The sequence below is a fragment of the Oreochromis aureus genome, linkage group 23 (assembly GCF_013358895.1).
Source record: "Oreochromis aureus strain Israel breed Guangdong linkage group 23, ZZ_aureus, whole genome shotgun sequence".
Lineage (NCBI taxonomy): Eukaryota > Metazoa > Chordata > Actinopteri > Cichliformes > Cichlidae > Oreochromis > Oreochromis aureus.
Genome location: NC_052963.1, coordinates 22795689 through 22809632, shown reverse-complemented (window position 1 = coordinate 22809632; position 13944 = coordinate 22795689). Strand labels below are relative to the sequence as shown.

General features: G+C 41.2%; 1 protein-coding gene across 1 annotated transcript in view; it reads left to right on the top strand.

Moving 5' to 3' along the window:
- Nucleotides 1-13944, top strand: part of si:ch73-383l1.1 (receptor tyrosine-protein kinase erbB-4) — a 354070-nt gene that overhangs the window by 200866 nt on the left and 139260 nt on the right. Inside the window, exon 3 of the mRNA XM_039607089.1 lies at nt 12403-12589. Coding sequence (XP_039463023.1) covers nt 12403-12589 — 187 coding nt within the window. The remainder of the gene's footprint in view (nt 1-12402; nt 12590-13944) is intronic.

The following is a 13944-nucleotide window of genomic DNA, read 5'->3' as shown; positions in this document are numbered from 1 at the left end:
GTTCACCCTGCCGACCTTAACAAAGTACCTGAGGGTACTATTAGCAAAACTTGAGATCTGTCTTGCAAGTCCTTTTGAAAGCTTTCCCAAACCCTACACAGATACCTGCGCTGAATAACTCATTTTCACAGTGACATTTCATGCAGCTGGATTTTTCATTTATTCCAAAGTCAATGGCTCTCCTCTCAAAGGCCTTGATTTTTTTTTTTTTTTTTTTCCACAGGATTCCTCAAAATCTTGAATGTCACACCCGAGTGCTCTCAGCATACTTAGCAGCCAAACAGTCACATGAGGTGAAGGAGTGCATACTTCTCTTACAGAGCTCATTGAAGCGAATTGGTAAACAGGTCCCTGCCCGCCCATTGACTTTGCCGCCGTGTGGAGGAGTCAGATTGTGGCGGCGCTCCAGTCGGATCAAACTGTAGAGAGTCGGCAGTCTTGCTGCTGACATGCGCCGCTGCACTCTCCTTGACTCACTGGCAGAGTGCTCTATATGTATGGAAATGAGCCATAATCACCATAATATGTGTCCCATCTCTTGTATTTTATAATGGTGTTATTATACTTTTTCCCTGCATGATGCCTTTTCTCCCCCCAACGTTCCCCTTCTCCTTCTCCACTTTAGTGTACCTTCCCTTCTAAATCTCCCCTTGTGGCTTCTTCAGCCTTCCTCCTTCCTTCAAAGAGTCCTTCCTTCTTCTATCCCTCCTTCTCCCTCATTTACACTCTCACTCATCCAGATGACAGGAACAGGTGCACTATTAATTATGCTTTTAAACATATCTTCGCTGTGCTCCGCTTCCTTTCCCTTTATCATTACGCACTTCCAAATGCTTCACCAATCTGCACCCCCTAGACTAAACGTCTAAAATATTGTTCTTTCTAGATTGTTGCGCGTCTTCACTTTGGCTTCCTATGTCCTCTTCTTCTCTTGGTGCCAACGTTTTCATTACCACTCTCTAATATTTGCATATGTATGGAAGCTGAGAGCAGCTCGTGCTGTTTTCAGGCCTGTTGGGTGAGGATTGTGACTTAATTGTTTCATTATCTCAAGATATCAGACTGTTTTCACATGATCATGTCTGACTATCTCATTATCTCAACACAGCAAATTGTGATTTTTGCCGTGCTCGTGTTTGTTATCCCGTGATAACAATTGAATTACATTATTATCTCAAGGTATCAGACATTGTTTTCTCATGAGCGCGACAAATATCTCATTATTTTGAGATAACAAATCTGTGGTTTTTCAGAGATCCGACTGCTTCACCCTGCTGATTTTGTCTAAGAGTCTATCCAAATCGGCTTAGCCTGGTGAAAGGGACACTGTCAGAAGAAAAGACTGGAGTAGATTAAATTTAAAAATAAATAAATAAATAGACCCGCAGTGAGACTAACACCCCTCAGATAGAACTGTCAGTAACATCTACCAATGGATAAACAGTCTTGGATCAAAGCAAACCTTATCATAATGAGTTATTAAGGCAGGATCAGATGAGATCAATATTAGGTTTAGCGTCCAACGAAAGCCACCACCACATGAATCGCTTCACCGTCTCCTTGCTGTGAATAAATGAAGACAGTTCTTTTAATATTACTTCCTCACTGGGTCCTTTGAAAATGGACTCAAAGCTCTTCCAGAGGTATTCTAGTGGGTTCAAATTATCCACAGAAAAGGGCAGAAATAGCAACACATGTTCTTTTGTCAGGATTAAGAAGCTTTGTGCACAATTCTGATTTTCTCAATTTAACCAAGAGGTTTCTGGAGCATTCCCAACCAATTCACCCCAAAGCCAGAGCGTGCACTGTTCAAGGAAACTGCTTCTCAGACTCTACAGGCCTCGTTTAGCATGTTAAGTGTTAAACTTCATTCACAATTAGATAAAGGCTGGATAATGAATATCACTTTTTTGGAAGGGTTGCCAGGAGAAAGCACATGGCAGCACGGCTTAGGTTTGCAAAGTTGAATCTGAACAAACCACAAGACTTCTGGAACAATGTCCTTTGGACAGATGAGACCAAAATGGAGATGTTTTACCATAACGGACAAAACCAAACTCAACATTTCAGCACAAACACCTCATACAAACTGTCAGCACGGTTGTGGAGGGGTGATGATTTGGGCTTGTTTCTTTTTCAGCCACAAAATGACTGAAAAAGAAAAGAATCAAGGTGTTACAGAGGGTCAGTCAAAGCCAAGACTTCAACCTGACTAAAATACTGTGCTGGGACCTTAAGAGATCTTTGAATAAACAAATGGCTGCAAACCTTATTGAACTGAAGCAACACTGTACAGAAAAGTGGACCAAAGTTTCTTCGCAAACTACTCAATCAAGGGGTTGTTAGTTCTTCACAAATAGGCTCATTTACTGACTTCATACAAAAAATGGATATGAGTGCTCTTGGTTTAAAAAAAATCCTCGGAAAAGTCTCTTATTGGACATATTGGCCGTCACCATCTTGAACTTTGGAGCCTTGAGTTTTCCCATTTAAGCTGTTAGAAATTGTTTGCTAACAGAATTGTAGTCACTGAAAAATCTGGAGCATAGATTTACTGAAGTGGCTGTTGGTACTATTCAACACACACCAATGCTTTGTGCTTGTACAGATTTGCATTAACCACAACCATAAAGTTCTAACACTATAAACACCAGTATTAGCTCAAATGTCCGTGCTACTGCACGGACTTCCCTGAGTTCAGCTGTCATGACGGGGCTGAAAACATTTTTATTCATGCTGTAAAGTTGGGCTTTCTAACATGGCAGTCTGTGGGGGATTGACTCACTCACTTTTTATGGGCAGCCTCGAGTGGACATTTGATGAACTGCAGTTTCTGGGACTCATTTTTCCACTGTGCAACTTGGAAATCCGATTTGAATGGCAAAACATCAGTTTCACCGCTTTTTACACCTGGTTCCATTATAATAGCCCATGCATCATAATCTTATCCCACATGGAGTACTTGTAACCACTGTCACCAATTAGTATTAATTAAGGATCATAATAACAATCAATCATGCAGTTTACTGTGGTGTTGTGGTACAATAAACTTTATAACATGCTTCATAATTAATGAAAGTGAAATGAAAAAAAGATAACACAGAGTACATAAAAGTAATGAATCATAATCACATTTATAAAAACACATTAGGTTCATATGTGAACCTTTTCAAAAACACCCTAAACAAACACAGTTTTATTATTCTAGTCCATTTCTCACTTTATTTTTGCATTTGCATTGTACTATATTATTCCTGAATATCACTTAATGCCTGTGCACATAAATGTATAGCCCCTGGTGTCTGTGAAGGCCAATCCAGACTGTAGGATTTACATTATTTTCATCATGTACAGCTCTTCGTTGAACCCTTCATGAAGGCGTCTGCAGTTCTGTTTTTACTCATTTATTCAGGCTTTTTTCTCTAATGTTTTTTTATGCCCCATAACTGAAAGTTAAGAATCAAGAAATAATTATATGGTATAAAGAAATATGAGATGATTTAATATTTGGTATAATGTATTGTAATATGTTAAAAATTAGTATCTTTCATATATTTGCTCAATATTGATCTTTTATCGAGGCACTTTTAATGGTCAGTGAGTGAGGCTTCTTACTCGTCTTTGAGCTTTTTGATGGAGCACAGGGGAAGAGGAGATTAAGTTTTCCTTCTTCAACTACAATTCTAGATATATGCAATATGCTATACAGTTGAAAAGTCCTGAACAACCCCTCATTTGATTCTATTTTGCTTTGAGGGAGCCAGGCTTTCTTGCTGTTTTTTAAAGTGCTCTTTAACAACAGTTCTCTGTGCTATCAATGGTTTCCTTTGGACATGAGTCTGGTTCAAAAACACATGATTTGTTTACATTTCTTTAGTCAAATCTATGGAAATGGCAGGCTAGATCGATAACACAGTTTGAATGACATGAAAGAGTATTTTGCACCAGCAAGGTGACTCCCAAAGAGCTCTTTGCCTGAAACCTTCCATATGTCAGCATTGTATTTTTGCAGTGTGTCCTTAAAAGAAAAACAGAGTAAAGTAAAGAGTGGAGAACAAATGAAGCATCAGGCCTAAAAAACTATCTACAGTAGATGAACAGTATCTGAAAGTCATGTCCTTAAGAAAAGGGGGGAAAAAATCCAGCAAAGACCTAAAAAAAGGACCCGAGAGATGCATCTGGAACTCCAGCTGATTCATCGACTGTTCACTGAAAAGTCATCAGAAATGGTCTCAGTGGAAGGATGGCTGTCAGGAAACCATTCTTAAGGAAGGGAAACAGGGAGAAAACCCTGAGGTATGCCACTTTGCACAAGAACCGGCCCTGAAATCATAGGCAAAAGATCTGATAGAGTGATGAATCCACATTTGAGATTTTTGATTCCAGTCCTCATCAGCATCTACAGAAGAGGTCAGGAGAGAGGTACAACAGTAAGTCTACAACCATCTGTGAAACACGATGGAGGCTCTGTCATAGTCTTATTTCATACAGTGGTGTTGGGGATCTTCAAAACTGATAATACAGATTCATTTTTCAACCCCACAATGATCCAAAACACACTGCCAATGCAGTAAAATCATTCCTGGATAGAAAAACATACAGTGGAACACTATCAGTCATGGATTGGCCTCCCCAGAGCCCGGACCTCAACACTATTGAAGCAGTGTGGGATCATGTTGACAGAGAACAGAACAAAAGGCAGAAACATCCAAAGAAGAGCTTTGAATGTCCTTCCAGAAGCCTGGAGAACTATTCCTGAAGACTACTTAAAGAAATGACAAGAAAGCTGCCTAAGAGAGTTCAGACTGTGCTGAAGAATAAAGGTGGTCACACCAGAATATGTTAGAATTGTACAAACCTTAGTGTAGTTCCATGGATGTTTGCACATTTCAATAAATCATTGCTTCTCATTCACATTTTCCTTGCAAAATAAAAAGAAACTACGGTGGCCCAAAAGTTTTGCCCATCACTGTTCAAAAAAAGTGTGTGTAGCTATTATTTTTTAAATTACCATGTCTTAAATTCTTTTTCCTGTAAAATAAAAGTTGTGTAAAGTCTTGGGTTTAGCCCAAAGGCAATTCATGGGAGGACTTGCACTGGAGAAATCTGTATGCATATCTATCAGCTGTGTTGGCAGCGTTTCTCGAGTAACTGCAAAGTAAGTTAGATGAATCCATTACTGAAGGCACACAGGCTATTACCCTAAAAACGTCATGCATTTTTGTTCAAATGAGCGAGCTCTGAATGGCGTGTAGCCCATAGTCGCTTGATGGCATTCACCTTCTTACCAACTGTTGCTAAAATGTAAAATGATACAGTTGAGCGTGCGCGCCAGCCTGGAAGGTCTCGATTTCTCAAATGACAAAACTGTTTACTCATTTCCTACAAATACTCCTCCTTCCAAATCAGAGTTACTCTATTGCACCATGCGAGCTGAATATCTGCGTGTCTGTACTTTACAAAAACATTTCCACATAACTGGAGGGCTTGCAGGTGCCTGAGCTCAGCAACTCCACCACACAGCCTCGGTTTCCAAGACAGCACGGGCACCTTCTATCATGATTATGTTGTGGGGAGTAAATAAAGCACTTTTTTGGCTTGTCTGCCTTGGCCTGGGTGCCGTGTATCCTGAAGCTACAAAGTGCAATTTAGCAACATGTGAAATTCACATTTTACCCAGAGGTAGAGCAAAAGAAGAGAAGAAACAAGCCTTTCGGGAGCGCATGAGATTCTGTTTGACTGAGCGCTCCACACTAGGCCGCTAATTGCCTGCGATTGATGGCAGAAAGCGCTAGAGGAAACGTTAAACTTGCAATGCATCATGGGTAGTTGACCCGTGTCGACTCAGTCTTGTCTGTGCCTCTCGGCAATGTTTCTTTTTCACGCGTAGGCGGGGGTTATTGGCATACGCGAGGCCCATGCGTGCATTCAGATTTGTGTGTTTGCGTGCGGAGCAGAGAGGAAGTTGTGCACAAAGCCTTTGTGGCGCTTAGAACAGGAAAAACACTCTGATCCATCAGACTTCAGGCTCGAATCAAAAGATAGCTTCTAAAATAATGACCTGCGCTGTGCAAAGATTTTAGAGCCCTTTTTCTTTCCCCTTTTTTGAGCTGCTTCAATGGCTCTTTCAGTCACCGGCTCAAGTCATTGTAGGGGAGGATTAAGGTGTGTGTGTGTGTGTGTGTGTGTGGGTCGAGGGTTCATGCACCTTGCTGGTACAAATTAGCCCTCCCACTCACCTTGTTAAGTGTAGTTTTTTTTTCTTTTTTTTTGGAGAAAATACAAGGAAGGGGGGGAAAAAAAGGCATCAGTTTTGGTGCCCACTGTCCACCTTGTTAAATCGGAGCACACAACGCCTACAAGGCAGCGGTGGGCAGCTACTCCGAGTAGCATCCTCCAGCTTCTGTGTTTGTGTTTCTCAGACAGAGCGCGGTTGATGCGGCAGGAGGGGAAATGCAGGTGCTTGTGTTTACTTCCCCCCGGACCTCCCTCCTTCCCTCCCTTCCTCCTCCTCCTCCTTCAGCACTGAGGAATGCAGATACATATTGATCGAGAAAGCGTTCAGGAAAAACAAAACAAAACCAAAAAAAGCTATTTATGGCAACAGAAGGAAATTAAATAGTGTCAAACAAAATTACTGAGAAAGAGCAAAGTAATCCTTTAATTTAATTAGGTACATTACAACAGAAAAAAAAATCCTTTCTAAGTCTTGGGGGTTTTTTTCCCTTTTCTTCTGCTCCTGTCTCCCTCTTCGCCTCCTTTGCTCCCGCTGGAAGGCTTTCCCGTGGTTGCTAAGCAACAGAGAAACAGTTTTTCTTTGGTTTTGCCAGTGGCTCCCGGAGGCTGGCAGGGAGAAGGGGGCACAGTGGAGGCACTGTGGAGTCTGCCAGAAGCCGAGTGCATGCCTACAGCTGGGTCGGGGTTGCGGAGCAGCCCACGATGCCCCTGGCAGGCACCTGGAGGGTTACGGCGGAGTTAACGGTAGAAAGGGCGAGCTCGCGTAGCACTCCGGCCCTCAAGCTGTAAACATGAGGTCACAGAGGGGTCAAAGTGATGAAACGGCGTGGCTTCCAGCCGAGCGGGGGCCACGTCAACCAAAGGCCCTCGGAGAAGAAAGCCTTTCCTGAGCTCTTTGTTTTTAAAGGCTGAGTCACAAGTGGCACAGAGTTGCATAAAGTTGCACAACTTTCTAACAAACAGTTCGCAAAAAAATATAGCAACACATATTTGAGAGAAAATGATTTCACCGAGGGGTTTTTGACAGGCAGTGGAGTAACTCACAATAGAAACTCTTTCTTCTAATAAGTATGCTAATCAAAGCCTACACTGAAATGGATTCTACTGCTCTTTTATTATGTTGTTCTGTCTCTTTTCAGGTGATTGACACATTGTAATCTTGCTAATAAGCACCTCCAGTGTCTGTTTCCTTCCTATTGTGTTAGTGTTATAATAGGCCAACCTGGCAGGTGCGTAGTGTTTGCTTAGCACTCAATATAAAAAGAAGCTAATCTCAGTTACCTGCTATTATCCTGAAACGCAGCCACCCAGCGCGCTGCGTCCTAGCTGTCACTCTCTGCTAATGTCCCCCAGGGGTCAGCAGCCAATCAAACCTCACATTACTCATTTCCTCCCTCCCCTCCCAACCAATCATCCACATCATTATTGGCCTGTCTCTGGTCATTAGGATGTCTCAGTAGCCGCCCTGTCGCTGGATATTTCAAATGCCTTTAAATGAGAGTTTACTATTTAATGAAGATTTCTGCAGGACATGAAGGCAAACGAATGCCTTGAATTCATTTCCAGGGCTGAACACCGAGGCCTTTCTGGTGAATTAAAATAAAGACATTCAAAAATTCAAAGGGCTCACCTCAGCTACAAGTTGAAATAATTGCTGCTTTCAGTTCATATGCAAGACTCGAATATAAACCAAATCAGAGAACGTGAAAGGCCTGTGCCTGTATTAAATCCTTAACTTATCTTAATCGAGGAGGTACACAGCAATTCTCTCCAGAAGACAAATTTTTTTAGCGACCTTGATGCCCCGTACACTAAAGAAACACATGTTGACATAACCAATTTCTATTATCTAATGCTGTTTTTGGGATTCAGACTTGTGGTGAACTGCAGTCAGCAACCTCGGCGGTTTGTAAGATAGCTTTGGGCAAAACACAGCAAGCTAGCTGTCGTTAACACTACAGTCGCATTAGAGAGAACTTGGAGACCATGACGCAACCAAAATTATTGCAACCGTGAACAATTAACCTTTCATCTTGTTGCTTTTTAAATGGTTAAGGGGGATAAGAACTGCAGCCAAAGACCAAAGAAACGTTTTTGTGCAAACTAGACGGTGATAGTCTGCTGTCAGTTCATGGTTGATTGGGGTCAAGCTGGCCATTACAGTCTTTGATAATTGAGAAATTAATTGTGATATATGGGCAAAAACTGCAAATTCGTTACTGTCAGTTGGAAATCTCCTGTCATCTACATAAACAGAAACTCCTGCAAGAGACTGCTGACCTGTTCAGAGTGTACCCTGCCTTTTGCCTTATGAAAGCTAAGATCAGTTCTAGCTCCACTATCACCCTGAACTAGATAAGCAGGAGAAGGTGAATTAATGGATGGATGAAAATTCAGAAATTTTTTTATAAATGGTGAAGTAGTTGTTGCATAACAGCAATTTAACGGCAAAGCTTGAAACCTTATTTTTAAACTGGCATATAACCAGGGTTGAGTTGTATTCTCTGTTCAGTACAGACTGTCTGACTGTGATTGGAAGCAGGTTTCTCCTGTCCAGGTGACCTGTGCAATCCTGCTGCAAGTACATGTAGTCTGTCCTACTGCCCATCAGTCCGGGGTCTTTCTGTGTGGAGTTTGCATGTTCTCACCGTGTTTGCGTGGGTTCTCTCAGGGTACTCCGGCTTCCTCCCACAGTCCAAAGACATGCAGTTAGTGGGGTTAGGTTAACTGGTAATTCTAAATTGCCCATAGGTGTGAATGGGAGTGCGAATGGTTGTCTGTGTCTATGTGTTAGCCCTGGGACAGACTGGTGACCTGTCCAGGGTGCACCCTGCCTCTCGCCCTAAGACAGCTGGGATAGGCTCCAGCCTCCTTCCCACCCTGAAATAGGATAAGCGAAAGAGAATGGATGGATGGATGTTTTTTGCTATTTTACTTTATACTTTACTCTAGTTTCACTGTGCCATTACTGAAATCTGGCAGTTATTAGTTAAATATAGCTGACAAAGTAGGGACAGCATTGTTTGGAAGTAGATTAACACTGTTGCCTCACAGCAAGAAGGTCTTGGGTTCAAAGACCAGGGCCTTTTTGTTTGGAGTTTGAATGTTCTCTCTGGCTGCTGTGGCTTCCTTTCACAGTCCAAAGACATGCAATTAGTGTGTGTTAGGTTAATTAGTGATTCTAACTTGCCCATAGGTGCCAATGTGAGTGCAAATGGTTGTCTGTCTCTGTGTTAGCTGTGCGACCCTGCACCTCGCCCCATCACACCTGGGATAGGCCCCCCCATGACCCGGAATTAAATACATGGAAGAAGATGGATTGATGGATGGATGGATGATGGATAATAAAGTATTGCAGTGAGGTTGCAGGTCTAAGGCACTTCAGTGTTTGGTTCAGTTTTCATGCCTGGAAGCTGTGTCCAGACACAGAGTAAGGAAGCCGAAGGGCATTCTCGCTTTGATTTCTATGCCATTAAAAGTCATTGTGCAGCCACAGGCTTTTACTACCCAAAAGCTACACCCATCTGTTTTAATCCTTACATGGACTTGTTTATAAGCTAACATTAGCAAGTGCTGTTGACCAATGGCACTGGCGGTATTGAGGCAAGGGGCATCGGTACAAGTAAACTGGAATCTGTGAAAATTTGATCCCGTTTTTTAACTAAGGAGAACAAGAGGATAATACTCACAAAAAGATGTGCACACTCACACTTTTAAGAAGTAGTGGGTTCCAATTAGCTTGTCAGTGGTGGTTGGTAAAATGTGTTAGTGCACCATTTAGCAGCTGTTGTATCTACATTATGTTTGTGATTATCTTTCTCTCTCTCTGCCTGTGAGTATAAGCAAGCCTGCACTGCTGTTTGAGTCACTCACATAACTGATGCACTGCCACAGCGATGGATTTTTAGCAACGAGGGAATAAGCTGTCTCGTAGATACACACACATACATGCGCATACACAGATAAAGCTGCATATCTGGTAATAATACTTTATATGAAGTGGCAATTTGGTGTCTGTCTGATTGATGTGGCTCCCAGTTTTCTCAGTTTTCTTCTTATGAGGGCTTTTTCTGTTGATGTGTCAATAAAGTGCTAGTCTACTGTTGACATTTAACCCCAAGTTTTCAGTTGTTTTTCTTAATTTGTTTAGTGATGACCCAGGGTTGAGGACAAACGCTTTGTGGAGAATTCATAAAAAAGAAAAATACTCAAAAATTCAAAGAGCCTGCCTTGGCCCCATCCTTATGCCTAACTTGGCAGATGAATAAATTTTCCTCGACAAGTGAATAACGCAGTGGTAATCAGCGTGATTTTTTGTGACTTTTGAGAAGGTCAATTGATGCACAATGAGGCAGATGGTTGAGGTCTTCCATGCTCTTCAGCAAGGCACTCAGCATGCTGGCGCTCTCTATTTTCACATTTTATGAGTCCCTCTCAGGCACATTATTTTTCTTTTTTTGTTTTTTTCATTGTTTGGTCACACATTACGTCAATCCCATGTAGTTTCTTCAAAAGCATATACTGCTGAAGCCCGTGAAAATAAATCAAACCAATACCATTTATATTTGAATAAGAAGAATATATAGAATATAAAGATATGATTGCTTATTGGGTCTATGAATGTGATGTGCGACTGCAGATTCCCAACCCTAAAAGAACAGTTGAGGAAATATAATCAGAGAAGTGCAATCAGTCTGCAACTAAGCTGACATTTTAATCATTTTGGTCTGTACATCCACATTTTTTATGAGGTTGACATTTCAAAATGCAAATAACATGCTCTCTGCACAGAAAATGAGAGGAATGCAATACAGCTTTAACTATAGTCGACAGAGCTAGCAGGCATTGGAAGAGAGGAATTGGAGGTAAAAATGTAACTTTCCATTCACTTACATTTTAACAACCAGTCGTACAACAGTTGGGTTTAAATCTGAAGTTATGGTTATCATTTATTTAATGGTATCCAATCAATCGTCACATTGGATGATTCCTCAAAAGCAGTTGGATTACTCCCTAATTTGGTCTTGGCAACTATGCTCACTGGCTACTGTGTTACGTTAAAGCAGACATCTAATCAGCCGATCACGTAAAAGCAACTCAGCATGTTAAGGCATGTAGACATGATCAAGATGACCTGTTGAAGGCCAAGCTGACCATAACACTGAGGAAGAAATCTGATTAAGGTGTTTTCAACATGGCATAGTTGTTGTTGTTGGTCTGAGTATTTCAGAAATAACGAAAAATAACTCAAATAAAAAAGACAAACTCTGTTTCTCTGTATCTACTGCCGATTCATTTTCTTCCTGGTAGTTTCCATAACATTCAACAAAATCTGCGAAAGATGGGACTTTTTGGTATCTTGTAATGTTCAGGTTACAGGCTAATCTTCTGACTGTGATTAAAAAAATAAGTCTATGCATTAGGTAAATGCCAAACTTGCATGTCCTGCAGAATCAACTAGAATGTGGGACATTGTACCAAGATGTGGAACCTCGGACAAGGATTAAAAAGGATGTTCAGTCCCTCATAAAGAGACACATGTTGTCAGCCTAGTCAGAAGAGAATTCTCTGTCTACTTTGAGCTGATAGAGACCCAACAGTAACTGGAATAACCACTTGTTACAACCAAGATGGGCTACAGCCACAGAAGATCACAGTAGTTGCTGCTCTTGTCAGCTAGAAACAGGAAACTGAGACAGGCTCACCAAAATGGGACAATAGAAGATTGGAAAAATGTTGCCTGCTCTGATGATTTGCAAATAATGCTGCAAAATTCAAATGGTGGGGTCAGAATTTGGCATAAACAACATGAAAGCATTAATCTATCCTGCCTTGTATGAACGGTTCAGGCTGGTGGTGGTGGTGTAATGGTGTGGGCGATATTTTCTTGGAACACTTCGGGCCTTTCTCACACCTGCCTACCTCAGTATTGCTGTTTACCACGGCCGTCTCTAAGATATCCAGCCTGGTACTAGCAAGGTTAAATTCAAACTGGAAGCTGGTCCTGAAACCTAAATAAATAAATAGTTAAAAATCCTAGCTATGGTGAAAATATGGTTATACATTTATAACAACTGGTTAAAGTTAGGAATGTTGGCTAATTTGATTCGATTGTTCTTCCATTTTCAATCATTTAAAATGATCTTTTTTTTTCTTCCCATACAGTCTATCAAAGAAGTGACCGGTTATGTGCTGGTGGCGCTCAATCAGTTCGACTACCTGCCACTGGAGAACCTGCGGATCATCCGAGGCACCAAACTTTACGAGGGTCGGTACGCTCTGGCCATCTTCCTGAACTACAGACGGGACGGTCTGTACGGACTAAGGCAGCTGGGATTACGTAACCTCACAGGTCAGAGTTATGTCATGAGTGAAATGTATTTTAAACAATACGCTCAATAATCAGTATGTTCCTGTGAAAACCTCTTCACGTTTCTCACTTATCTTATCTTAGGGGACAAATAAGGCAAAATACATTCATAAATAAATAAATAACACAACCAAAATAAATATATTTTCATCACTTTAATTATGATAATTCACTCTTAAAAAAGTGAAATGCTTAGCAATTTAAACTCCCTCATAAAATAAATAATAGCATCTTTTTTGTGAATTATGCATGTATTTCTCAGCGCCCTATAAAACACGTTGCCATTTTCGGCACTACAAATGCTTTGGTTTGACTTGTTTTTAACACCCACATATACAGCTTTAATAGGGCCTTTTTAATTAAGTCACAAATCGGAGTTCGACTTTTGAAGTTAGGTATCTGCCACGCTGGCAAATTAATCTTCAGTGTTGCCATATAGAGAGATCAAATGTCTGTGAAAAGTCCTATTTTCCTGTTAATTACATTTTGTTTACACACTCCAAAATGGGCTTCTTTCATGTAGTAAGTTTTTGGAAGTGACTGTGCCATGTTTTATGCAACAGCTGCTCCTTTTTTTTCACCCTCTTGTTTTTGTCATGTCAGCGTGGATAAGCTAAAGTGGATTGTATTTGGAAAGGGTAGCTTTTTGTCTGCGCTAAATTTATCTGCGCATAAGGTCCTTGAGTCGCGACCTCTGCATCAGCTAATCTTTGCCATTTTGATGTGACCCAGTGCTAGAGCGACCTTCCAACTGCACTCAGAATAACAGAAGCAAGGACTATGTTGTATTACAAGCTTTGAAATCATGTTTTTCTGCAACTGCTTCACTGTCTCCCTACCGAATTACATCCATGCCACTCAATTTTCTCATTATTTCTATTAGTCATGTGATGTTCACAGATTTAATGGCAGTGCGGCTGCTAAAAGGTTAGTTTTTCCCTGCATGTCGAGGAGTCAGATGCTACCTTAATCTGCCAGCTTGGCTCCAGCATTGCCATCCCTTGGAGAAAGAAACACAAGATGTCTCAGGAGGAACGCTGGCTGACGGACAACTGTCACATGCGATCTTAGGAGAAGCAGTAGAGTCTGGGGGGGTCGTGTGTTCTCTTTTACAGCATAATTTGACGCTGTACTTTTGGGAACTGCAGGGAAGATGGTACACAGAGAGAAGGTCAGGAAGGAAAACAGAGTGTTCCAAGAAATGAAGGCGATGTCCAAGACTGGATAAGATGGTGTCATATTTCAGGACATCTTAAACAGGCATTCAGCCAGTTTTTATTTTAACATATCAAAATATCAAATAATTGTTTTTTCACAATATAGTGGCTATTATCAGT